Source organism: Syngnathus floridae, chromosome 14, assembly GCF_059516105.1.
Source record: "Syngnathus floridae isolate MCC-2025c chromosome 14, RoL_Sflo_1.0, whole genome shotgun sequence".
NCBI classification, from domain to species: Eukaryota; Metazoa; Chordata; class Actinopteri; order Syngnathiformes; family Syngnathidae; genus Syngnathus; species Syngnathus floridae.
In genome coordinates, this window is record NC_142426.1 from 8,796,814 (window position 1) to 8,823,032 (window position 26,219).

Consider the following 26,219-nt stretch of genomic DNA (forward strand, 5'->3'; position numbering starts at 1 on the left):
TTCCGTGAGGTTGGTGTTAAGCAAACGTTGTCAGTCGTGCAACAATCTCCAACAGAGAGGTGTCTCTAAGCTCATCAGGAGACCTTTCCCACCTCCAAACGCCTCCCTGGCTGACCTAACCCGTCTAACCCCCCCACCCCCAGGTTCCTGCTCCCTCTGGAGTCAGCCTATCACGAGCCTCACGTCATCCGTCTCCAGAACCCGACGGACGGGTCGACCTCAGGAGATTAGCCTCGGCGATTATCTGATGACGGGGGGATGTGAGGGGGCGCGTGGGCTTGTTTTCAACCTAAATGGATGTCCCTCTCTCCCAACGTCAGCTGCGCCTGCTTTATCTGCCCAACAGTGGCTGTGCTTCTTGGCTACAAGGTCTTGCGCTATCAGACGCATATCAAGCCAGTGTCTTGGATGCACGGAGGAGGAATGAAAGCAAATATTCGCTTGATTTTTCCACCGCCCGTTGCAAGGGAAGCAACAACAGATGCTTCTTTCCCAGGATGAGGCCTTCAACTTCACACAACTTCATAGATAAGGGCAAAAGATCCCATTTTGAATCCACGGTTGCCGCTACCTACATTTTAGTACGACTCGCTCAGGTTTGTTTTTGAGTAAAGCATCTGTGAGAATTTTAGTGTTCAGTCGAGAAAACTCTCATATCTGTTTGCTAAATGTCACCATTCGGCGAGGGCTTCGCTAGCTTAGCCTATTAGCATAAACACTGATAAGAGAGGGAAAACGTGATAAGAAAGTGAATCTTTTCCAAATAACACAACATGGCTTACATAGTTGCTTTGCGTAGCAATTAAAATACGGTGGATCCAAAAAGTCTACACACCCCTGATCATATGGTAGACGTGTAACGTCACTGAGTTGGACACCACCTTAAACTATGAGCACAACTATGAAGTCTTAATTTAATTGTTTAAAATATGTCATTTCAATTTAAGTGTTCTTCTAAATCAGGTGTTAGCTATGCTAACAGACAGCTAGCGCTACTGTTGCCATGGTTCATTGCAAAATGTATTTCTAGCTGTCCTAATTTGACACGACACTGGTTTAAAAAAATAAAAAAGAAAAAGCACTTTTTTTTTTGCAACACTTGTATTTTCCATGTTCTGGCCTTCAAAAACGGCAAGCAGGTGGTCCGAAGAGGGCTCGCTCTCAGGCATAGAGGAGAAAGAACATGCAGCCGTGGGAGATTTGTGTATCCTGTATTGATTTGAAGGTACAACACTTGGCTGTTTAAAAAAAAAAAAAAAAAGATAAAGTTAGCTATTAACGGTTTTTTTTTTTTTTTTTTCTTCCCTAGGGGTCACTCTGAGCCCGTTGAGTTGCAAATGGAATGGGGGGGGAAAAAAAGAAACACAAGCAAAAAAAAAAAAAAAAGTCTGAGCCAGTGATGGACTCTGGAGTATTGATCAGCTCTTTGTCTCTCTCTCTCAGAACATTAAAAACAAAAACGTAAAGTAGTTCCCTGGGAGCTAGCTCAGATAGGGTGGCTAAGCAGTGGAGGCCACCTGCCAGATTGACGCTTGTTTTCAGATACATTGTGTTCATTTCTTACAATGGTGGAAAGAAAAACATTGTTGGAAGGAGGGCGCCTCTATGAAACTCTTCAGGGCGTGGCCCGCCATCATCGCACAAATTACGTTTGTGCGGGAACTGACCTTGTGGAGCTGCGTCATCAGACTTTCCTGACACGCAATGGTGAAAATGCAAATATTTGATAATCTGGCATGTGTCTGATACAGGAAAGTAAAATGACGGAGGGGGAATCATGCTAGACATAAGAATGCAAATGGATGAAGCATTTCACCAGGCACCTTCTCTAGTCTCCTAAAAGGCCCCCAAAACATTGAAAGTGGCAAATGCTGAGAGGCGCCACGACGGCAGTGTGTCATCAGTTTGTTTGCTTAGCCGAGGCTTCAAACGTGACAAAAGTTTGCGCTCGTTGATTAAGTACGTCTACACCATTGTTCCACATGCTAACCTCGCTGTGAATCTCATCACGTCCTCGGCTTGGATTATTTGGAAAAGTCTTCTTGGAAGCCTACGACTGGATATTTAGTGCTAATGTTACACAGTATGGACAAGTGAGTTAAGATTATTAAAAAAAAGGAGCCGTTGTCTCTACATTTCGAATGCAAATGAGCTCACGCAATTAATAGGTTACAACATTTCAAGCAGTGTAAAAAGCTATCTTCTTAAAAGCTATCTCAGCATCAAACACGCACTTGGCACTTTATTGGCCAGGCAAAGGTTGCACCTCTGCCGTTTCATAGAATTATTAAGTAAGCAATTATGATAACCCACTGTTTTAAAGATAATTGTCTGATAAGGTTCTGCCATGTAGCTGGAGCGCAGTTTGGCCCATTTAAAAAAAAAAAAAAACTTTTGTACTTGGGATACTACTTTTGAGAACATCATGTTACAAAAAGTTGAAATAATAAAAATGTCATAGCAAGACATGTAATGACCCCCTTGTATCATTCTTATTTATTTCTCTTTTTATTTTTATCTATCAAAGCTCATAAATCTTGAATGACTATATATTGATAAAGGCTGTTTAAAGTGTCATCGGAACGATAACATTTGCACTGTAAATGTGGCTCGCAAAGCATCAGCCTTCCAATCACACGGCGACGATAAGGACGGCACCTACTTGACGGGTCAAAAGCCACGCCGACATAAATATAACGTGCTCCATTGATAAATAGCGTGGATCCCCAATGGGCACCATTCTACCGAATGCCTCAAGGCGTTTGGATAAACTGTACGAGGCTTTTTTTCTTTTTCTTTCTTAAGTGCATGTCGGGTGACCCCCCCCCAAAAAAAATATATATTGCTAAAGTACAGGCATTGTTAATCATAGCACAAATAGGAAGAGAACTGCTTTTAACACTTTGCCCTGATCAATACAATAAAGCAATCAGCAACGTCAGGGGGCCAGCATGTTTTTGAGGACTTTTTATGGCTTTACAGCCATAGGTGGGGTTTTGCTGCTTTCAGCTCCAACTACCCACCCACCCGCCAGCGAACCTTAAACAACTTGTCCTTTTTTTTAATGCAGTAAAAAAAAAAAAAAAAAAAGAGGCTGGCTGGCTTTTTTTTTAGCAACTTGTACAAACAACTGGCAACAAAGTCCAAAAAGTTCCCATTTGAACCCAGAAGGCTCCTTCGAGAGCTTGAACTTTGCTCAGGTTGGCCATAAAAAAAAAAAGGTGGACAATAAATGTGAGCAGTTGTGAACTGCGTGACATGAGAAAGCAAAAGGGACCTTCAGACAGTCAACGATCAATTCTTCCAACATGGCACCCGGTGGACAGAAAAAAAAAAAAAAGCTTTGGACAAGATGGAGAGAAGCATTGATTGATGGCTGAGATGAGACATTTCAGCCTTTTCTGGCCTGGCCCAAAACTCAGATGAACACAAAGCGGATGCACTGCCACCTTGTGAAGAAGGCTCAAAGTGCAAGTGAAAGCCTGTTTGCACGCACCTTCTGCATCTTTTCAGATGACAGCCAAGCTGCTCTTCAAAATTGATCGTGAAGCGGCGTGATGCAGTGCAACCAGAAGCATCCTGCGACAAAGAGATCATTAGAAGGGTGACGACAACACCCAAAGTCTTTCATGAAAAACGTACCTGTTGGGACGTGAACAGCACAAACAATCGAATGGATAAGCCTAATTTATGAGAGCAAAACATTTATGTATGTAAACCCCATCATATCTAAACAGATTGAGTTCAGATTGAGAATTGCAATTCCATTATTTGTCCAAATGGTCCAGCAGAACCGAAAGAGAACATACAGTTGAAGCAATATCACACTTTAGCTGGCTCCAAGGACTTTTCCACAAGTTCTCAGGGGTTCAATTTGTCACATGCTCGGCGGGCGGGTCACACCTTGGATTAGTTGACCCCCCGGCGTGGGAGTCAACCCCTGCGGTCCGGTCAGCGAGCACGCCGTGTCCGAGCGGCAGGGCAGGCCTGGCAGTCTGGGGATTCTCCCCAGGATCGGGCCGCATCCCGGGGAGGAGATAGCGGCGTCTCCGACACCCTGACAACCCCCCGCCCGCAGTCAGTCAGAGTGACGGACTGTCAAAGCTTCCATTTTGCTATCAATTGAGTCACATCTTGATCATTTCCCATTTTGAAATGAGCTCTTGACTTGATTTCCTTTGAGCTCTGATCAAAATTGCGCCTTAAAAAAAAACACTGCAATCAATTGAGAACTTAATCTTGGTTTGACGAAACAATGTCTTTTACTCGTTCTCATTCAGCTCTGACGGAGACTGCATACTTGAAAACAAAATGTGCTAAATGGTGTAAACGTTTTGTCTCCTTCATTAGCATAGGGTGACGCATGGCACTGTGGTGTGGAGTCATTCTGACGGTGTTAGCATTTTCAATTAGCCCGCACCTCCTGCCCCATCTAGGGCCTGCCGGCTCCTCGGCGAGCGAGACAGACGCCCGCCGCACAGCGGGGGAAAAGCAACAAGAGCGTATTTTCTTTACCCCCCATCTGAACTGGGCTTGAAAAAAACCCAACAACAAAGATGTGGTTATTGGTTAGCAAACCTGCGTAACAAAACATAGCAGCCATTCATCATCATTGGCGATTTTTATTTCATCTATGTGGTTTGTTTAAAAAGCACTTGTTTGCCATACAGACCAAGGAGTATTTTCATGATACACGCCGTACTGCATACGTCAAACATTCATGCCCAAGGAGATGCGACCGAGACGTTTCCGACAGAAAATTGGCTTTTTAGACAACATAAGACAACACTAGCATAGTTTGGCATCGTCGGTGAAAAAACAGGAAAATAAAAAGTGATGCTTGTTTGTCTGTTTGCCGTCGCCTTGTCATTGTAGGCGAAACTCATGAGTTTCCAGCTAAAGATAAAACGCTGATGAGAAAACACTAGAACAGTGGTTCTTAACCTTGTTGGAGGTACCGATTCACGGAACCCAGGTTAAGAACCACTGCACTAGAAACCGTGAAAAATGGCATTCCCCTCCACTTTCAAGAAATTACATATAAAGATGTCAGTATGCCTGATGCAAAAAAAAAAAAAAGATTATTTGAGGCTACATATTAGAAAGGCAGTGACACCTAGAAATCCTATTTTTCTTTTTGGGCGGCAATACAAAATAATTTATCTACAGTCTCACCTATGAGTTCTATTAGATTGTTCTCTATTTCATTAAATGCTGACTTTTGGAGCTGAAATTCATACTTACATTAAAATCATACAAGACAAAGAGCACCTTATGCTGTCTCCCCCCCCCCCCTCCCTAGACCACTTGAATTTTGGAAGCAAATGGCAACCAAATGTTTGGATGTCTAGTCAACAAGGTGTCATTCTACCTGCGTCCTCCTCACAGAACTGAAGGCCGACCGCTCACGTTGTCGTTTCAGAACCGCCCGGGTTCTCGTCCTCCTATAAAAAAAAATACTCATAGAACCATGAAATGAAAGTTGCCGAAGCAAAGGACTCAAAATCCACGCAGGGTTCTTCCTGCACAATAATAGGGATCAAATGTGGCTTTTCTGTGGGGTGCTTTTCTTACACCAAACGAGAGTCATGCGCTCTTACGCCGTCCTTCCCCGGGCGAGATTCAAGACGTGCCTTTCAACTCGGAGAGGTCCAAAAGGCAGAATAATGAGGATATCCGTTCAAAAATGTCTCCATGTTATGTAACAGAGTAAGCCTGCTGAGGGGATACGCTTTGGTGGCTGGTGGTGCGTTCGCGGGCGTGGGGTGGGGTGGTGGAGTCGGACGCCAGAGAGCCTAATAGAGGAGGATGCGGCGCTCGATGGCCTTGCGGCAGATGGGGCACTCGCTCATGCGGTCGCCGCACAGCTGGCAGGTACCGTGGCCGCACATGAAGATCATGTTCTTGAGCCGGTCCAGACACACGGGGCACATGGTCTGGGGACGGAACCAAAAAAAGCAGCTCAAGGTTGTATATCATATTATCGACGGTCGCCATCATTTGGCTCATGCGGCAGACCTGTTCCTTGATGTCCTGCAGTTGCTGCTGGAGCTTCTGAACGTCCGCGTTGACGTTGGTGTTGTCCTTGTCCCGCTGCAGGGCGGGGATGTTGCCGCTCGCTGTTTGGACACATCCAAAAAACAGACGCACACGCCTCCTTGTTATATTCCAAAGCGTAAGGAGCACATTCGGCAGAGAAACCCTTGGTCCTCCCTCGTGCTGCTCTTTAAGCCATATCGTCATTTGGCATATTTAAAAGTCTGCGGCGACTGTAAGAACATGAGTGAAACGCGGCCATGATGGCTCATCTATGCTTTCAATGGGGAGATAATTAAGAGTTACACATACTTGAGCTGCATTTATTGTAATCGGTGTTATTGGTATTGCTTTAATAATGTGCTTGTACTTCATCTCCATCGTGTGTGTGTGGTGTGCAGTGATTTAATAAGAAGAAAAAAAAAAGGAGTGGGGGGGGGCAGGGCAGCAATGTGGTCAGAGCACAGATATGGGAGAGGGCATACTTACACCAACTTAGTGCCAGATTGTTGGGCTGGAGAAGATCCTGCGATCCCCCTGCCATAGAGTTAGAGCTCCCTGCTGGGAATAACCAGTCACATTGTTACAGCAGCTATATAGCTCAAAGCTGGCCCGGAGGACCAGCGGAACTACTCGCTACGAGCCTCTCAAGTGAGACTCAAAGAGAGATTTGAAGAAGAAGCAAGCAGGAAATCAGAAGGGGGGAAACGGAACCTTATTGACAGCAGTCGCCATTGACTCGCTAGCATCTGGTGTTGCTGGGATTAATCATTGGAATTTTGCCCCTCGCACGGGTGTATGCCTGCCGACCTCCCCCCCCGTTCGGACACGTAACCAAACCGTAAGACAATATTAAAAAAAGAATCAGTGAACTTGCAACAGTTTCCCTTTTAACTCCACAAAATAAAATATGCGGGATGAACAACTGAAGCAAAAATGTGGACGGGAAAAAATAATAAATGATGGCAGTGTGAAGCCAATCTGATCAAAAATATTGACATGAAACTCAACATTCACTAATAATAAATGAATAGATCGGGCAAATCATAAACATTGAGCATTTAAAATTCATGGAAAGCGAGAAAGAGAGAGAGAGAGGACATGCTGAAAATGAGGCAGTAGCAGAAGTCAAGAAAGAAAGCGAAGCAATTAAAAGGGAACGTGTGGAAGATTCACTCACTAATGTCATCATCATCATCATCATCATCCACATCATCATCTGCGGCATCATCATCATCATCATCCTCCATACCTTTCCCCCCACAACAAAGCACAAAGGGGGTGCGGCGCTCCACCACAGCGCGACACTGTACGCACTTCTTCATGAGGCTGGCACAGTCTGGACGGGCAAAAAAAAAAAAAGAGAGGTGGTCACGTCTCATTTGGACCCGCCGTCCGACGTGTTGACTTACTCTCACAAGCGCACATGTGGCCGCAGGGCTGGAACAAGACAGCCGCCTTTTTGTCCGAGCACACCACGCACTCCTCAATCTGCGAGCCAATCAACAAATCGACAGAATAATCCAATGAAAATGAATTTCAAATTGTATGAAAGGATGAATTAAAATGGAGCGTTTGTCATGTTTACGAGCACATCACCTTGGAGCGTGACTGGACCTGATCTTTGCAGATGAGACACTTCTTGACACGGGGTGAGCAGAGGGAGCACGTGGCAATGTGTCCGCAAGGCCCGAAGAGAGTGTCTCTCTTCATGTCCGAGCACACCATGCACTCCTCCAAGGACTCCATGTTGCTGTTCAGAGACGGGCTGCGCGTGCCCACCTGGCCGCTATCACATTGCGAACGCACGCGGGGGTCAACGGCGGCCACGACGACACACTTGGACTCGCTCGGCGCGTTTACCTGCTTTTCTCTTTATGACATTTGGCCAGCGCCTTGCAGAGGCTGGGGTCGGGACACAGGTCCAGAGGCGACTGGCCCTTCTTGTTACGCACCGTCAGGTCGGCTCCGTTGGCGGCCAGGAAGCAGGCGATGGACGCCGCGCTCTTCTTCTCCGCCCCTTGGGTGCCTAAGCCCATGATTAACTGCAGAGGGCAAAACAAACAAACGAGACGGAAGCGGATGATCCGGGTCAGATCGCACGCAATTATCCAATCAAAGATGTGTTTTATCATTATCTCCACACACCCCCCTCCTCAGTCAGCATGGTGGGGCTTCGAGCCATTCGTGAAGGGACAAACAGTACGGCAATCGCTCACTCAGGGATAAACTTGTTCAAGCTACTGTACGAGCGAGCCGCTTGGCTGCCTCCCGACAAGTGTCTTGAGTGATGGGCTAAGTCGGGTGGAAGGAGTGACTCTCAGAGCATCTCCTAGTTTCCATTTCCTGTCATGAGAAAATGTGAGTGCCTACCGTGTTCTTGGAGGGCTCCCAGGGCTCCACTTTGCTGACGTCCTGCATATCCTGGAGTTGCCGCAACTGGGACAGGGTGTGATGTCGCAGTGCTTCGTGGAGCGGCGTGTCCCCGTCCTTGTCCTGCACGTCCAGCTTGGCCTCGGCTCGCACCAGCAGCTGCCGCACGAGGAACAAAAGGAAAACTCTTTCCATCTATTTTTATTTTATTTTTTTAACGTCGCATCGTGGATGCCATGAAGCGGGTTCACGTGCGGGCGCCATACTGTACGTCCCCTTCTTTTTAATCGCATCCACAAGATGGCAGCGTTGTAAACTCAATGCAAGTCGACAGCTTTGTCCTGAGCCAGCAATACTGGAGTGTGACTTTGAGATGACAACACATAATGAGAAAGAGAAAGTCTTACCCTGACAATCTGGGTGTGCTGTCGCTCGACGGCCAGGTGTAAGGCTGTTTGCTGGTTGACGTTCTGGATGTCCAAGCTGGCGTTGCCCTGAGACGCAAATTATTCAACGTATAACATTGTTTCAGTCATCTCCCGAGCCCGAGGGTCGCGTGGGCCGGGCTCTATTCCAGCTCCCCAACAAACCAAATAAGGACAAGTCTCAAATGGAGAAGTACGGAGAAGCTCGACTCCAGTTCAATTTCAGGTTCTATTGTGATCAATATTCTCGGTCGGGCAGACCTACGTGTCTGAAGTCTTTTGTGTGATGGCTGTTTGAGTTTTTCCATTTGATTATTGAGGCATTTTTTTTCTCTTACACGTGTGGCGGCTGTGCGATGAGATGCAAAAAAATAATTGTCTGGATGATGAAAAATGGTCCAAACACTCAGGCTCCATGTAGCATAACAGAACCTTCTGTTTGTTTAACCTTGTCTGTCAAGACAAGGGCAAGTTGGCTGCCTTTAAAAAAAAAAACCAAAAAAAAACACGCGTGATTATTACTTTGCAAATTGCAAACTCCTCAGCTGAGAAGATGTGCAGGGAAGCTAATGATTGTGATCAGTTTGCTAATTAATTCTGTAAGAAATAAGAGTGGCTGGCTGACTGGCTGGGAGGGTGGCGGGGGGAATCTGCAGTGCGCCCCGCATGAGCGCTAAACAGAAGGCTGAAGCGTTGCAGAGAATTATGGGGAGGGGGGGCTGAGGTTTTCCAAGAGCATGTGGGGGAACATTGCAGCTGTATTTCTGCCGCGCACCTTATCCTAAATAACCCAGTTGCTGCTTAGTCAGGTGACTTTTGCGGCAAACTCCTCAAAGTCTCGGGGGAATTCAGACAACGGGGGGAGAACGTAAAGCCATGATTGCATGAGAAGGAGAGTACACGGCCTTAAAGAACAACCCTGGAGGCTCCGCAAAGCATATGCATTTGATTTAAAAAAAAAAAATTGCAGTAGCTTAGAGGGGCCTAGCGCAGTGGCGTTTGTCGTTACCTGATGAACTAAGAGCTCGGCCACTTCCACGTGGTTGTTGAGGGCCGCCAGGTGCAGCGCCGTGTAGCCGTCGTCCTTCTTCTCGTCCACGATCCACGGCCTGGGCAGTTTGGATAGCAACACGCGCATCGCACTGCGGAGGAGGAGAAAAAAAAAAAAAAACAGCCATGAGCAGAAGGCGATAAAATCAATTGGGCAAAGGGTCTAAATTAGTGATCTGAAATGTCAAAATTAATCCAGCACGGCAGGGATTGGATGAGGCGCTTATGCTAAGCAAACAAAGTTGAGAGCATCTGATACCGAGCCCGCCACGTGATCCATTTACAGCACATCTCATTTTCATACATGCCACTTTTAATCAACTTAAAGGACGAGTGGCTCTCCTAAAAGCGCGGTTATTTACAACTCGCACGGCCATTCATCATGCTCATCTGACCACGACTCACATTTCCGTCATAAAAAAAAATGGTTTTCCAGGCAAAGCATTTTATAACAATGCGGCGCAAAAGGACAGATTAAGCGCAGGAAACATAAATCAATGTCTTCATAGCAGTCACGGGATGCTGTATACGTATGTTTAATGTTTGAAAATGTTTTAGTGGATCCGTGTTCCTGCTTTGCGTATTTATGACTTTCTTATATTCCTCTCAGTTGCAAAACGACAGCTCGCCATGATGTTTTACACCCAAATCACCGTAAGTCACCATTTAATAACTCCATTTTGATCCCGGTTCAGCGAAAAAAAATGGACTTTTACTATCACTTGTAATCAAGGTTGTCGACGGTGGCTTTATTGCCTCGGTCGGATTATTATCAAAATCAATAATGAAAATCGGCTTTAGTCTGAAATGAAATGAACGGGGGAAAAGTATATTTTGAAAGACAAAACAAGGGAGAGCCATTTGTGTCCCTCATATTCTTGAGAAGGCAAAAAACAATATTGTTGTTTAACTGGAGAGCCTAAATGTGGCATAAATGCGAGTCGGTTGTTTCTGCTCGACCCAAGGTCATTTAGAGGCTGCTTGCCAACACACTGCAAAACCCAGAAAAATGAAGGAAGAGTCAGAGGACGCGTCAATGTCACACTGTTGTCAAGAAAAATAAAAAAGTTAGACTGACAATGTATGTCATTATCTGGATACAAGCACGCTTGGGAATCTGCAAACAAATGAATGAACACTAAAGTCCATGGAATGTAATTTGGAGGGCTGCGTATTTTCCCCAAAGAACAGATGAAACCGGAAAAAAAAAAATAGAGAAGTAAGAAAGTGGTCTGATCTGACTGAAGTGATTTGTGCTGAGGGACACGCTGTACCTTGGAGAAGCATTAAAGCGGCCAAGAACACTTGCGACCTTGATGAGTAGCCAAGAATTACGCGGGGTGGATCTTTGAACTGACATCCCTTCTTTCATTTTCTAACTCTTCAATCTGGCCCAGCAGCCCCCTTATGTGGTGGATACGCAGGCACGAGGGGGCGGCACACCCCAGGGGCAAAGAAATCCAAGGATGACATGTTTGTCGAGGTAATCAGAACGGCTGGCTTTTGCCTCATCAGCACGGGGGGCCGGCTGGCCGGCCGGCTGGCTGCATCCTCCGTACAGGCGGACATGGAGCTGCTGTACTGCTGCAGTGATGAACAGTGCAGCATAGCTCTGGCTCTCTCCCTCCCTCTCGCTCTCTCTCTCGTATTGCACCTGCATTGCTTGCAGCCATCTCCAACTACTTAATGCAGAGCTCTCCACGGCGCTTAAACGCAACCGCGCCCCTCCCGCCTCGTCACGTATTCACGACGCATTGTCTTTGTTACGCAGAACTATTTCCTCGTCTACTGTAGATTTAACCTCTCGTTGGGTGAGGGGGGGACACTTTGGACTAATTTAATCTGCCGCACTCCCGCCGGGGAAGGAGCTTCTCACTCCGGGACTTAGACAAGCAAATGATGCAAGAAAAGACCTTGTCACGTCGGAGTCTCGCCTCGCCCCGAGCTGTGTCATGAAAGTCGACGTTAGCGCTCGCGCTGTACGTCGTCGCGTTTCTTGAGTCGGCTGGGCCTGCAAAGACGTGGCGCTGTAAATTCAGTATAATGAAGTTTTGGCCAAATTTACCGGTGCCGTTTTACCCAAAATGTCTTCATAGCATCAAGAATTAAGATCAAGGGGCCATTAGGTGGCCTAACGCACACAAAGCTGGGAAGGGCCTGTTGTGACCACGTTTGTTTTGAGAGGGTGAGAGAAAAGGCAAAATGGAAGAGGCTGGAAAAGTGGGTCACCCTGGCCACAAGTCCCTCAGGAGAGGGCCACTGAGGAGCATTGTCTCCGCTCTGCAATTTGTCATTGAGCGGGACGCCGCTGTTTGTCACAGCATGTCAAACAAATCAGGCGCTTTTGTTTGCCGGGGTTCCCTCCGCCGCCCCGGGCCGAGTTGACGGCCCATCTGTGTGCCGATCAGCGGCTCGCTACTGGAAGGGTAAGTGAAGAGTGACAAGTTGGGCAGGACGGGCACAGTCACGGCGTGAATTAACGGCGGCGTGAAAACATATGGCCGCTCTGATGTACCAGACGTGTTTGGCATACTCGCAGTCATTAACGACGTCCTCGCCCGTTCAGAAAATGATTCGCCGAGTGCCGCCACCTGCTTCGGTGAGGCAAAAGGTGATAAAGTGGATAATTACATTTAAATAAATGCAATCTTGCGTTGACAGAGGATCAGCTCTATCAAAACCTTAATCAAACGGGAAAAAAAACGTCACGCCGAGTTTAGACTTGACCTTGCCGGTAGTAAAGAAACAATATCGGAGACAAACTCAAAAACTGTATAGTCAAACAAACATGTCAAAATGCCAAAGTGTTTGGCTAATCCATTTTCAAAAGCGACGCCATACACGTCAGCCAATATGACCCGGTTGTGACCCCCGTCCATCCGTCCGTCCCATGCAGTCAATTAGGTGTAGCGCTTGACTTGATTGTTCCCAGGCTGTGCTCTGTAAAAGACTTTTCATGGGAATCATCTCCCCCTACAATGTGACCTTCCCCTGCCGCCCGCCCGCCTCCACCTGAGGCTCCCGTGTTGGTGCGCTTTTAATCGGGATTATTTGCATCAAGCCAGCATTCTGTGACGTCTGGCTTATCAGTCAGCTGTCCGTCCCTTGAAGGTTGTTTGCGAGCGGCCGAATAAAATGGCCCGCCATCTCTGGTACAAGTAGGCGAGGGTACGCAAAGGCTAAGCTTTAATTAGCCTTAAATCACCTGCTGCATAGGGACGTCCTGATTCATTTATGAAGGCGGGGGCGGCGAGTCGGAGAGGCCCGATGGCATGTTAATATCCCGTCGGTTCAGGATGGCCCAATTACTTTCTCGTGCTACTGTCTTAGCGCACTTTACACTTCGCAGATTCTATTTCAACAAAGCGCCCCGGCTCGCCTTGGCAACCAAGGTGCTTTCAAGTCCCCTCTTGTGCTGCGATAAACAATTTGCATTCATGAAACCGTACCTCTCTGGTCAATATGCACACTCTGTCATGTCCGCTGCCACTCAGATGGAAGGCGGGTATCGTGATTTCGGTGCGTGTGCCGCCTTTCTGGTTCCGCTTAGAAACCTGAGCTCATTACTGCGCGGGAATGAAACCCGAGAGTCGGATGCGACGGCCTTGGAGGATGTGAACGTGACGACGGGGTTTCTCGGGCAAACGTATTCTCGTCTCTTAATAATTAAGAGGTGAAAACATGCTTTTGCTCAAAGCCGCACTTCCTTAGCCTGGGGACGACTTATGGAAAATTTCAACACTAATCCCTATTTTGTCCAGCCGGTCTAGCGGTCGTCAGCATTCTGCCAGCACGTAATTACGTCCTGAGCGTTTGGTGCCAAAGTCCCACGTTTCTTTATGGTTGCTATACTTTGACCAGATGAATCAGATTTTTTTTTTTTTTCTCCATACGCCATGAGAACACGGAAACGCCGGTATATGCAGCTTGGTAGGTCACAAAGGGTAACACACACAAAAAAAAAAAAGAAAAACACTGAGGCCTCACGCTCAAAATGTCAAGCGGCTAAATTGGGCATCAAAGTAATCCACTTGTGGGTTCACAAAACGAACCATTCATACTCGCCTGTCATGTTAAGCACATAATAGACATGCATGGAGCTGCAATTTTGCGGCTGTTCATCACCTCCTGATGGAGCACATGCTGAAAAGGCAGATGCGTCGATAAATCCCGTTCCTTATTTCAGTGCATAAAATGAATATATGAAGTGCATTTGTTTTTTAACTGGGCTAAGAAGTATTAAAGATGTCTGACAGCGTTATCACTTTGTCAGTATTTATTGCCCGCATTGGCCGAGGAGGCCCTTTAAATGGCGCAAATAAATAAATAGCAAAGCGCAACGGCGGCAAATTTCTGCACGTTTCTGGCTTTCCCAATGGCGCCTACGTCCTTGACTACCTTTTGTAACGTAGCACTCGCTCCACCCAAATTAGCGACAACAACGTAGCTGTCCTAAGGTGACCTCATGCTTCAGCGCGCCACAGGACGGACGGACAGACAGCGCTATAGCACTGCTGAGCTCATCTATTGGCTCGAGGCCACCGTCGGCCCAGTCTGGGCCGGACGTGTGGCTGGGTGGGTGTTCTGATTGGTCACGCGGGGAATGGAGCTCATTTCGGCTCGTCCCGCGACCCATTCCAGCCAGCCGTTCCCGCTTAGCTAATAGGTGAACTTCGAGAGGAAGATGTTTTGACGTCTTTGGCTGAATAAACTTCAGTAAGTGACAAAAGATTGTAATTTTTTTTTTTTTGGTATAATAATTTTTGGTAGACATTTAAAAAAAAAAAACTATTTTGGCACCTTGTCTTTCATTTGAGTAATTCATGGCCAGTGTTTTTTTCCCCCCACCATTTTTGTAGTTTTCTATTGCTAAATATAGATCTAAATCTGAGATTTGTACTGCATTAATTCAAGAAAACATAAAAAGCCACACAATGGCCAACTGTAACAGACTACAGCACTGCAAACATCAGCAGCCGAAGGCATCCGTGCGCTCGGCCGGTCGCTTAACGGCGACGTGGCGGCCGTAAAGCACGATAAAAAGATCAGACGGAAGCAGAGGAGCTTCTCCTGCAGTGTGGCTGCGGGGTGGGGGGGGGTGGGACAATGGAATGCTGGATCAGAGAGAGAGCCAACGCTCCGCCACCACTGTCTTTCCCAGGTAAAGGGTGGCCCATTCATAAATCACTTTTATCCCTCCCCGGCGCTCAGCAGCCTTGCCTCTTCAAATGATGCAAGGCAGAAAAGGATGAAGAGGGACGGGCGACAGACGAGGGAGGAGGGGCGTGAGTGAGTGAGCTGGTGAGAAGAGAAAGGCTGATGGAGGGAGGACGGATGAAGATGCACACATGAAGCACAAACTAGACTCTCTCCAAGCACTCTCGTATGATGTTGACAGGTGGGCGGGGTCAAAGCGAGAGAAAGACTTAGAGTTGCAAGGAGACTGCACCAAAGAATGGCAATTAAAGTTGAATGATAAGGGGGGGGGGTGTCAGTATTTCACAAAGCAGGCATCTAAAATCTTGGGAATGACTCCAATTTAATTAACAACTGTATTAAAGAGCGAACGCCTTTTTAAACAATGTGTTGTGCTCTCACCTAATTTAAAATACTAATTACATCCCTCCGCAATGCTTTGTTGCCGGGAGAAAATGAATCAGCTAATTAAACGTTGCTCCGAGAAAACATTATTGCTATTTGTTTTCCATTTCAAGGCGACGGGTGAAGAACAAGCTAGCCTGGACCTTTATTCTGCCAAACAAAGCCCATCCATTAGATGACCCTTGTATTATTCCAATCGATCGATTAACTGCTCAGCGCCGACATCCACCAACAGAGCAGATTGATTATATAGAGATGACGTAGGTCCTGTAAATGTAAAACAGATTGAACTGGGCAAGTACAAAAAAAACTTTGAGTCAATTACGACGAGGTGAGCCTAAATGATTGCTTTGACACAATAGCTAGGATATTAATATACCTATGGCGCCGCAGCTAAGCTAAGCTTCATATCTTTTAGTATTGTCGAAAATTAGCCGACAAAATGGATGCTATCGCCGTCACACTTGTCACTTGTGCTAGTGGAATGCTCCGCATTGGTTGACTGAGTGAGGTTGTGTTTTAAGAAGACACATTAGCAGGGAATCACCCCCCCCCCACACCTTTACTCATCTGCTGCCCAAACCCACCAACTGTTGCTAACACCAAAAAACGCAAGTGGCGTTTCAACGTCTTCAACTTGTGACCGTCATTGTGTCGATGACAACTTTCTGAATTCACTGGTCCTGCAATGCTCAGCGCTGGCCTGCATCGAACCTCACTCTCTGATCCGTTACGCCAACACGCCTTTATTCTAAATATAGAGGTGAGCGTACGACAACCATAAGAAGAGTGTCCTGGACTATTTTAAAAGGAGAATGGTGGCGGGGAGGGGCGGGGGGTCAAGAGGACAGAGGGAGTGAGGGGGCGCTCGCTCATATCAGCGGAGGTGGTGGTGAAGGATGTAAAACAGGGGAGGGGGTAAAAATTCAGGATCGCACAAGTGGAAGCACCGGAGAGCACTTTATTTGGCGGCCGCTAAAAATAGAGCAGCAAATGGTAGCAGAGACCTAAGCGCTCCGACGCTCCTCTCCGCTTCCGGGCCATTGGAATCGATAGGCAGGCAGCCGGAGCGACGCTTCCCGGAGTCGCCGGCCAACAGTTGCAGGAGAGGGGGAGGGAGGGGGGGATGTGTAAAGGGAGGGATGGGGAACTATTTTTTGCACGGCGTGACTAAATATGGACAGGGAGGGCGGCGTGACAAGACACAGGAGCGGCCTGGAGCCGTGCGTCCGACGCTTGGCTTCACACAACATGCTAAACGGTCAAGCTGCTCTGCCATGTTGGCCTCTTGGCCCTTATTAGCCGCCACTGTGCGAGACATGGCCGCCGTTCCCGCTTTGACAAACTTTGCGTTCGGAGCCTCGCCGGCAAACGTTTATTTGTTGTCATGCTCTCTTTTTAACTTACTATATTTGCACATCGTTTTAAAATAACACTCTTGTCAAATATTCATCTCTTTCGCTCTCTCCCTGGCTCCAGTTGACAAAAGTGCATTTTACGTAGCGGATAAAGCTGTAGTGTGCGTGTAGAATATGAAAAAGGTAGAGTGGGAGGGCGTTCTGTACACTTTTAAGTCCGTTCAATCGTCGAGGGCATCCTCCCCACTTCTCCGTTTTCGCGTGCGTGCACGTGATGGAGAGGAGAGTGCGGCAGATTTTTTTTTCCCCTCAAACCACCCCCCTCAGTGAGTCTCAGAAAAAGGTGTACCACTTTTTATGGGCGTGTGTGTGGAGTGTCCGCCACCTAACTCCCCCCCCCCCTCCCTTTCAGCGACTACGGCACTCCCCCCCCACGATCATAGAAGCTGATTCAGCGAGTCAAACACGCACACACACGTGGCTGCAGCAGCTGGAGCGCTCTCGAGGTCATTACGGCTTTTTTCGCTCGTGGGATGAAAACCTGATCTGACAGGTCATATTTGGAAGGAGTTTAACCCTGATGGGTTCCAAGGCGTATAGTCACTAGGAAGGTGCATGCTGGAGTGGCGGGGGTGGGGTGGGGTGGCGTACGCCGGTCTGCAGCAACTTAACCAACGCTTTCCTTCTTCTGTAGAAGAGCAGTGCAGAGAGGATGCAGGATGCGCTGGAGCGGCGAGTTGCTCCGGTCCACATGGATTTAAGCCCTTTTCTGCACTGTCCACAATATCGCTCTCATCTTTCTCCTTCACTCCCTCCCTCCCTCCCTCTCCAGTCTTGCTCGCAGACCCCCTCCCTCCCTCCCTCCCCCTCCCGCCCCTCTGCTCTGTCTGTTTCTGGCACTGACCGGACATGCTGCTGCTGCTGCCACCGCAGCACAGCTCTTCTGGCTCATTAAGTATCGTTCTTGCCTATCTTAACGACGGACTTGTTAACTCGCACCTGCTTCGATTCGTTTTGGGCATCACCCATGGATACGTGAATTACCGAGACTTTTTTTTTTTTTTTTTTTAAACATTTTTTTTTTTACACCCCCACTTTTTTAATTAAACCGAGAGGCGGGGGAGGTCACGGTAAGTCGGAGGACACGGGACGAAACGTGGCATGATGAGGCGTCGGAATAATGATGAGCACGCAGCTCAGGGGTTATGAACGTAAGAGAGGATTGACGGAGCACACAGCTGTGAGAAGTGTATTAACACAGATGTGACGGGATGGATGCGTGTCACCGGCTGAACCCGCCTCGTCGCTAACGACCGCTAAGCCCGTTTAGTCGCCATCCAAGCGGACGGACGGATGGACGGACGGGGCAGGGCAAGGCACAGTGCTGCAGTGCAACGGCCCAAAGCGGAACAGACACTGGAGGTTAGTCGCTTCAGCGCTCCCCGCAACCTCCGTCCGAGGACACGTCACACCTTCAGGACTGGTGCACGTGCCTTGGTCACCTCTGCCTCATTGTTAGTCCGCCCGCTAACAACGTTGCACCACTTCCTACTGTTTGTTTAGCGAGGGAGGGCTGGGAGGTGGAACAATAGTTTCATTTTTGCCCGCCTGAGCGTTCAAGCCTGCCGGCGAGATTAGTGTCAACTTGTGGAATGTGTTGGTCAGGGGCAAATATTCATTAGAGGCCTACTGAACATTTCTTACTGTGGTGAGAACGGTTATTGATCTGCGCCACCAGAGCTCTTTCTCAGACCAACAGCTGCAAGCCCCTTTAAAACTGCTTTTATAAAAAGAACTCCAACCGGCATTGGCGCTGGGACGACGCCTTAATGCGAGAGAGTTGCACAATGCCGGCCGGGAGTGTGGTGGAAAGTTTAACGCCTCACCTCTCCCGCCCTACTGAAATCGACAACAATTATAATAATGTGCACGTCGGCACGAGTTTCTGTAACGAGGGTTTAACATGTTAGATGTATAAGCGTGATCCCGGCTTTCCGCTATTTCCGGCTTTCGATTCTATTGCTCTGTTTCAACCCTCAACTGTTCACACAATAACAGCAGCGGGGGGAAAAAGTATCCAGTCATGGCCTCTAAGTGAAATTTCTGCATGGAAATCACAAGAATGGTCCACGCAATCTAGACAGGTGCACGAGAGGAGGGCCGTACACCTGTCAATGAAAAGGAGGGAGGGGGCCGCAAGTGCTGAGTGAGCATTAGCGCCTTCATGTGACCTATGGCCTGCCCCGGTGCGCCCAAAGCCCAAATCCGTCTCACAATAGCTTCCTGTTCCACTTGGATCACCCTTGTTTTCAAACATCAGCAAACGCGGCAAGCCACTGGGGGCGTCGCTGACACAAGAGAAGCGGGGGTGCCCGCAAAAGTGGGAGGGCAGAAGTGAAAATGTTAACTATGGTCACTGAAACCCAGCACCGTGGAGCCGTCATATAAGACAAGGTCCACACCAAGGAACCTTCCAGCACCACAGGAGGATTCGACCAAGTCATCAAGAGGACTTTTTCCCTCCCCGTTTTTTTTCCCCATCAGCATACAAATGGGAGGTACTCGCCCGGAGGACAGCGAGGGGGGTCACTGGGATGGTCGAGCGCCGTCTGGACCGCGTGAATTAGAAGGAGGGGGCATCCCGTTCAGCCTTACATGGCAACCAGAGGAAAGCCTCGAGCGTCGAAGTGAATTTACACTCAAAGTCACCTTACGGTGCAGACTACCATACTTGGGAGGGAAAGCGGCGAAGGAAAGCGTTCCGCTCGTAACTTCTCCGGCTTGGCCCGAAAGGTGAGAGAGAAAGAGAGAGTGAGAATTTCATATCTCAACACGACCTCCTCGGTGCACATACTTCTTTATGTACCCATATGAACATATGACCGCTATGGAATGTAAAGAAGTATGTATTCTGGGTGAGGTGCCAATCTTCACTCGAGGAAGAAAATGTGTTCCGTCTTAATAATGTGCCTGTGATAATTGTGTGAGAGCAGCGTTCAGAGAGGAGAGAGAGAGAGAATGTGGGATGTAAGGCTCATGCATTAGCTATACTGTCTCTGGGCAGTCTCACTGCAGCACTCAGCGCTGTAGGGGAGCTCGCAGCTTCAGCAAACTGGCTGACTTGGCCAATAAAAATCTCTCATCCGAGATATGACGACAGTTCATTGGGCAATTACCGCCAATACTCTTCAAATATACCCATAATGTTTCTTGCGCTAGCTCAAAACCTGGCCATACTGTTGGTTCGCTGTAATGTCGCGGCGCCGTAACGTGAAAGTCTTTTCGCCATACGGGGTGGATTGAACTGAAAGGCCGCCATTGTGCGATAATAGTTGCTGAGAAAGCAAAACGCGACACTTGTATGGTAGAGCTTCCGCGTCCTTGTGTGTTTAACCACGGCCGGCCTCCCCTGATCCGTAGGCCCCCCAAACACACCGCCGACCTGGCTGACCCCCTCCCCCCCCCTTGACTCGCATCCACCCTCATTGTTCACGTTTGCAACGCTTGCCAAATGCTTTCGCCGGGCCGCGTGGCAGTCAGATTAGAGCATCGGAGAAGAGAGAGAGAGAGAGAGAAAAAAAAGTGACAATGCGGGATCAACTCTGGCCTGTCAGCTGTTTCCGAACTGTTGACGGACTCGGGCTGAACAATATGAACGCAGAGTTTGTTCAGCAAGCTAATCACTAACACAAACTGATGTCCAAACTTTCAATTCAAAAGTAAATGCAGGTTGTTGTTTTTTAAAAGCTTTCCAATAACGAGTAAATAAACTAATTAACCTTTAAAAATAAATGCAATATTTTCAGAAGGTCAAATTTCCGAGGCTTGAAAAGTGAGTGCAATATAAAAAGCGAGTGGTGTTTTCCTCAAAGTAATGCTACAATTGAAAACAAACCATTTAAACGAACAACAAAATCCAAATTAATAACACAACAGGAAAAACATCTACACGGGTGTGTAAAGATAAATTCAATTTCAACACACGACACTTGTGAGCGCTTTGCCTTCGCCCCCGACGACCTGCTGTCTGAGTGACACACACAGCAGATGCTGACATTATCAAAATGCCCATCGCGCCCGGCGCCCCCTCCCCCACCCTGCTTTTTTTGCCCTGTTATGGGCCCTTCGCCGAGGTGGGCGGCCCGGCCACCCGACTCTTTGCTAGCCTCGGTGCGCGTGCGAACGTTACAAATAGAACGGCGTGTGCTGTCAAGCCGGCCTGACGCTGACCTCCATCTCGGCTCGCTGCGTACGCCTCAGCTGTCGCTAGCCCGCTTTGAGACGCCGGCTGGCGCTTTGGCAGAGGGAGCAAACATCAATAATTATAAACAGCCAACCGTGTTGGCGACATTTCCAGCTGACAAAATAATGCCAGGGAAATATTTGTAATGTTTAACACGGAGGATGGAGACCTTAAAAAAGACGATTAAAAAGCACCTGCCGATATATGACCGCATCGCTCGGCAACGACCTTTTAGAGGTTGAACACGTTTTGGATCGTTTTTGTCGGCACAAATTAAGATAAAATTATATTTTACCCCGCAAACAAATTGCCAGGGGAATATAAATATACAAATGGAGTATTTTGGGCTCATTAAATGACCTTTAAAAGAAGGCCCAACACATGCCGGAGAACTAAATTTATTTGAATAGATTGAATGATGTCCCCTCCTTATATATAACTATGAAATTAAATATTTAAAATAACAAACAAAAATAAAAATTCAAATTGGGCAAGACACTTCACACACCTTGCCTCCAGGTCACCATTGTAAATGAGAAAGTGTTCTCAATTGGCTTACCTGGTAAAACATTGAATTAAAATAATAATAATAATAATAATAATTGAAGGCGGTAGAAGCTAGATTGCCTTCCCTAATAAAAATGTTACGTTATTGACTTTTATTATCTAAATTCAGACAATATTCTTGAATTGCAGTGTCTCAATTTCAAGGGGGTCCAAAAAAAATGCTCTTTCATGCAGCTTGCTGATTAATACTTTAAGCCATAGCGGGATAATTAACTGGCAGGGGTCCACGGGAAAAAAATCAAAATCAAAATATTATTTGTTGGCGGTGGCATGTGAATGAAATTCGGTGCAAATGTAAAGCTGTGTAATTCAAAGCATAAATTCGGCATTACAAATCAGTCTCACCGAGCGACCCGAATTAATTTGGTGGCTCGACACCCAGAGGGTTGCTTGAGAAGTACACGCGTGTGCGGGCGTGTGTGTGTGGATGCGGTCGTGTCCGTCCGAGTGACCGGAGCGGGCGGGCGGGCGCACACTTGCGGCAGGCAGGCAGGGCCCATCTGTCACGGCTTGTAATTGCTTCATGACTGCGGGACATTTGACTGGAGTGCCGCAGATTATTATGATCCTTTTTGTCACCCCCAGAAAGCAGTTACAATCTGTGTGTCGGGACGGGGAGGGCTGAATGACAAAGTTGTGCCCATTTCAATAGGATATCACGTTCAAGGTCTGAAGAGAGAGATATCCCACAATGCTTTGCTAAAGCTGGTAAAATGGAACCAAATCACCTCTTGAATGGATTTGGTCCCCTTCAACCAGCTGTAGCTATGCTTTGATGACTGCAGGGATTCCACTGAGGTGTTGCTCTTCAAACGACCGCCTACGATTGCCGTGTTCCATGTCTCGCTTGAAAAGAACAATAAAGTCACTGCATCAAACTTTTCGTTTTGGCCCAGTCCCCCTTTTTGGTATTCCGAGCACGCCGGTCGGTGGTCAGCTTTAAAAAAATAGCAGGGCCAGAAGAGCCCGCCCGCCGCTTTTGCTCAGTCGCCGCCTCAAATGACAGTCGCCGGTCGGCCGATGACGCGCCGGGCGGGGAGCTGGCGGTTAATGCGGCTTGGCAGGGGTGTGACGCTAATGTAAAACAAGCTAAATGGCTCTGCAAATATAGAAAAGCTAGCAACTGACCAAAACATACTGTTCAAAATTAAAAAAAGTAACATACTGGGTCCCACAATGAACATACTAGGTAAGAGACAACAAGTGCTTTAAAAGATTGACAGTTAAATTACAATTATGATGAATTGAGCCGGAGTAAATTAATTCACTTCACATCATCAGATCGGCCGATTGTAAAATGTACAAGCGAGAAATGTGACAAATCCAAACACCAGTAGTGTCGCAATTTGCCAACCTTGTTACGACACCACCGTGGCACCACTAACTCGACATCCGTTAGCTCCCATAGAGTCATTACCATATGTTAAAAAAATTAGCGAGCGTTACAATTACCGGGCGCAAACATTACAGGGAGGTGACGTGCTCAAATGGGACGGAGCGACCAATGCGGGGGGTTTGTTTGGAGCCCCCCCCCCCGCTCATCTCAACCTTTATGAGTCATGGGCTATTAATCTGTAAACTGTTTACAGTTTTGGAGCAGGTAGTGACTTCCAGCAGCCCGAGGGGAAAAAGACACAGAGATGAGCCAGGCTGAGATGGCAGTAAACACACTCGGTGGAAAGAAATCTGCTGTCCAAAAACACACACACACACCTACACTGCTTGCAATGTACTACGCGCTATACTACTGTATATTTCCCTTATGGTTCCCAGCAACTGTAAAACATGACAGCACAATGCATCAAGACGCAGACAGGCAGCAGCGTGTCAGGAGGGAGCCGAGTGGAACCGAACAAAGCCTCGTTATTATTTTTATTTAACACTTGCCTGTTATGAATGTCAAAACATGACTGAAAATGCTGACTGTGCGGTTAATAAAGGTTTGACTCTGAAACGAATGACTTTTTTTTTTCCCGTTTACATTGGTTCGTTAAGAAAGAAATTGGGGAGTGCGGCAAATTTGGTGAAGTATGAGCAAGTCGCTGTTCCGCGAAGACACTGATGACGACGCCGGGGGAGAAAATCAACACGATAGTTTTCCAGCAGCTGATAAATCCAGGCTACACTATGTTCTTGTTGTTTCACTGGGTAAAATATAAAAGCAGCTATTTTCTATAGAGGGGATGCATTACAATTCTTTTATCTGTACATGCCAGGACTCTCTCATTCATATCCATAATCTGAAGGGGCCTCGTATCAGCGACCAATCTCCAAGCACTTTTCCCACTCAAAAAACATCAAGTGTGCTTTTTAAAAAAAATAAGCATTCAATTGAAATGGCCGCCTTCACCACGAAAAAGCACACCAGGCGGGTAGTTTAGCCTCAGCCCGGGGGGAAAGATTTTAGAAGGCTTTAGGACTTGTGGCTCGTTGATATTGGAGGAGCTGAAGCGTGAAATAAAAGTAAATGGGCAAACTACGGAAGGGGACGTATATCTTCTTGTCTGTGAGGTGAGCGGAGTACAGAAAGTGTATTAAAGCGAGTGGACAACACATACACACACAAGCGCGAGGGCCCTGACACAATCGGGCTGCACTCCAGCATTTTTCATTTCCAAGTCCAGAGTCCTCCACTGGGCCCCCACCCCTCTCTCTTTCTCCCTCCCTAAAATCAGAATCCTGCTGCACAAACATAAACCCCAACAAAGTGTTTACGCTTAATGCAAGCAAGCAATTTCAAGTGCGCCTCTGCTAGCCTCAGAACTTCTTTAAATAAATATACTTTTTTTTTTTTTTAAGGCTGTGAGGTATGTGCATTGAATTGCTTTCCAACGCAAGAGGCAGAGTGAGCGATTTATCAGCACTGCATCACAACACTTACCGAAACCGGCTAGGTGAAAAAAGTACACCGAGATTGCAAATAAACGTAGAACGATAAGACACGGGATACCACCTCCACCGCCCGTCCCGATTTATCCACGTATTCTTTTATTAGAGTCATTTTCTTTTTAGGACAGAAAAACGAAGCCATTGTCTTTTTTTACAATCAGGATTATACACTCAATACTTTTAACTTTAATGCGCAGTGTCTTTAGATTTTTTTTTTTTTTTTATGCGCCCAGTTGATGAGTCCGACGCGGAGGGAACAAGCGAGTGTTGACAATCTATTCGGATGGCTAGAGGCAGACTTTCTGCAGTTCCTCACGCCAATTAAAATGATGGCAAGGAGGGAAGAGGGGGAATGCTGCTCAGCGCGGGACTGCAAACACACTCATACATGCAGCAAAAACTTTCAACCCTGAACCTATATTGGCCATAAAGAATTCTGGATAACAAACCTGATAACGACGGGGGTTCCCTTTACTGCACAACAAAAAACCAAAGTGCAGGACAAAGAACTAGCCAAAGCCAAGGACAACTGCTAATGCTTGGACCCAACTAGAACAAATGCTTTTCACAGTCTGTTGAGGAGACGGAACCACAGTATACGCCATTGAGGAATGACTCAAGCAAAAAATAAAAAAAATTGAGCTAGGCATTTTAGCATGAGGACAACTTGGAAGACAAGCGGCATTGCACTATGAGAGTTGCGTCGTAAGATCCCACACGCTGCGATGTGAAACGCACACCGAGCAGTCGGCGTTCAATTCCAATTAAAAGCTTTGTCAGCGATACTGAATCAAATCAAAACTGATCCCAAAAGTAATTACTTTTTGCACCTCTGTTATTTATCTAAGTGTTTGCTTTGTGAGCACAATAAATGTACAAGGCTTCACGCTTTGTGCGATTTGCGCCTTACCCATAAAAAAATAAAATAAAGGATGTGGGTGGGATGACACAATTCTCTTACCTGGGGTTTCCTCGCAGAGCGGCGTGGTGCAAGGCGTTAAAGCCGTTGTTGTTGGTGATGGTGACGTCGGCGCCGGCCTCCAGCAGCACAGACAGCATGTCGTCTCGCTTCTTGCTGATGGCATCGTGCAGGGGCGTGTCGCCCTCAGAATCCTGGAGGGGAAAGGTCGTGTTAAAGGAGACAAATGGAAAATTGACTTTTTCATCGCTGGGATCCAAATTGTCATGAGAAATATGAAAACCAATGCTGGATACCTGGAGGCTTGGGTGGCAGCCAAAGTCCAGCAACGTTTTGACCACCTGCAGGTGTCCCTTGTTGACAGCTATGTGCAACGGCGTCTGCCTGCGCTTGTTCCTGGCGTTCAAGTCGGCGCCGCCCCGCTGGAGCACCTCGATGACTGAGCCCTCGTCACCGAAGGCCGCATGGTGCACCGCCCGATCCCCATCTTTGTCCTGAGTACAGTAACGCAAGCAAGATGGAGTACGGCTTAGAGTGAGGAAGAAAAAAAAAAAATAGTCTCGAGTGATGCCAACCTCTGCCTCGAGATCAACGCTGTGTTTGAGCAGGAGCTTGAGGACGTCCACGTGACCGTTCTGACTGGCCGCTTGCATCGCAGTGTGTCCAGCGCACTGCCCGTTCACCTGAAACAAACACATTTGGGCTTAAACGTTTCTGAATTTTTCTTCCAACACTTCATCACTAGCACATTAAGGATT

The 26,219-nt window shown here is 47.3% G+C and overlaps 1 protein-coding gene and 1 long non-coding RNA gene across 11 annotated transcripts in view; one reads left to right on the forward strand and one right to left on the reverse strand.

Annotated features, from left to right (window-relative positions):
• Window positions 1-49: 49 nt before the first annotated feature.
• LOC148387563 (uncharacterized) lies at window positions 50-2,468 on the forward strand. The gene is made up of 3 exons (XR_015862773.1): window positions 50-596; window positions 1,140-1,225; window positions 1,310-2,468. It is a non-coding gene; the product is annotated as an uncharacterized LOC148387563 (long non-coding RNA).
• A 2,134-nt stretch (window positions 2,469-4,602) lies between these two features.
• mib1 (MIB E3 ubiquitin protein ligase 1) overlaps window positions 4,603-26,219 on the reverse strand; it is a 28,268-nt gene continuing 6,651 nt past the window's right edge. For 7 of the 10 annotated variants that reach the window (XM_088397114.1, XM_088397118.1, XM_088397113.1 and 4 more), the window contains 13 exons: window positions 26,037-26,144; window positions 25,758-25,955; window positions 25,504-25,655; window positions 9,844-9,976; window positions 8,817-8,903; window positions 8,410-8,568; window positions 7,900-8,081; window positions 7,636-7,825; window positions 7,449-7,527; window positions 7,217-7,375; window positions 6,526-6,597; window positions 6,019-6,119; window positions 4,603-5,936 (listed from right to left, as the gene is read on the reverse strand). In XM_088397114.1, coding sequence (XP_088253240.1) covers window positions 5,796-5,936; window positions 6,019-6,119; window positions 6,526-6,597; window positions 7,217-7,375; window positions 7,449-7,527; window positions 7,636-7,825; window positions 7,900-8,081; window positions 8,410-8,568; window positions 8,817-8,903; window positions 9,844-9,976; window positions 25,504-25,655; window positions 25,758-25,955; window positions 26,037-26,144 — 1,761 coding nt within the window. In that variant the 3' untranslated portion in view covers window positions 4,603-5,795. The remainder of the gene's footprint in view (window positions 5,937-6,018; window positions 6,120-6,525; window positions 6,598-7,216; window positions 7,376-7,448; window positions 7,528-7,635; window positions 7,826-7,899; window positions 8,082-8,409; window positions 8,569-8,816; window positions 8,904-9,843; window positions 9,977-25,503; window positions 25,656-25,757; window positions 25,956-26,036; window positions 26,145-26,219) is intronic. The other 3 variants (XM_088397121.1, XM_088397120.1, XM_088397115.1) reach the window with 3 other exon arrangements.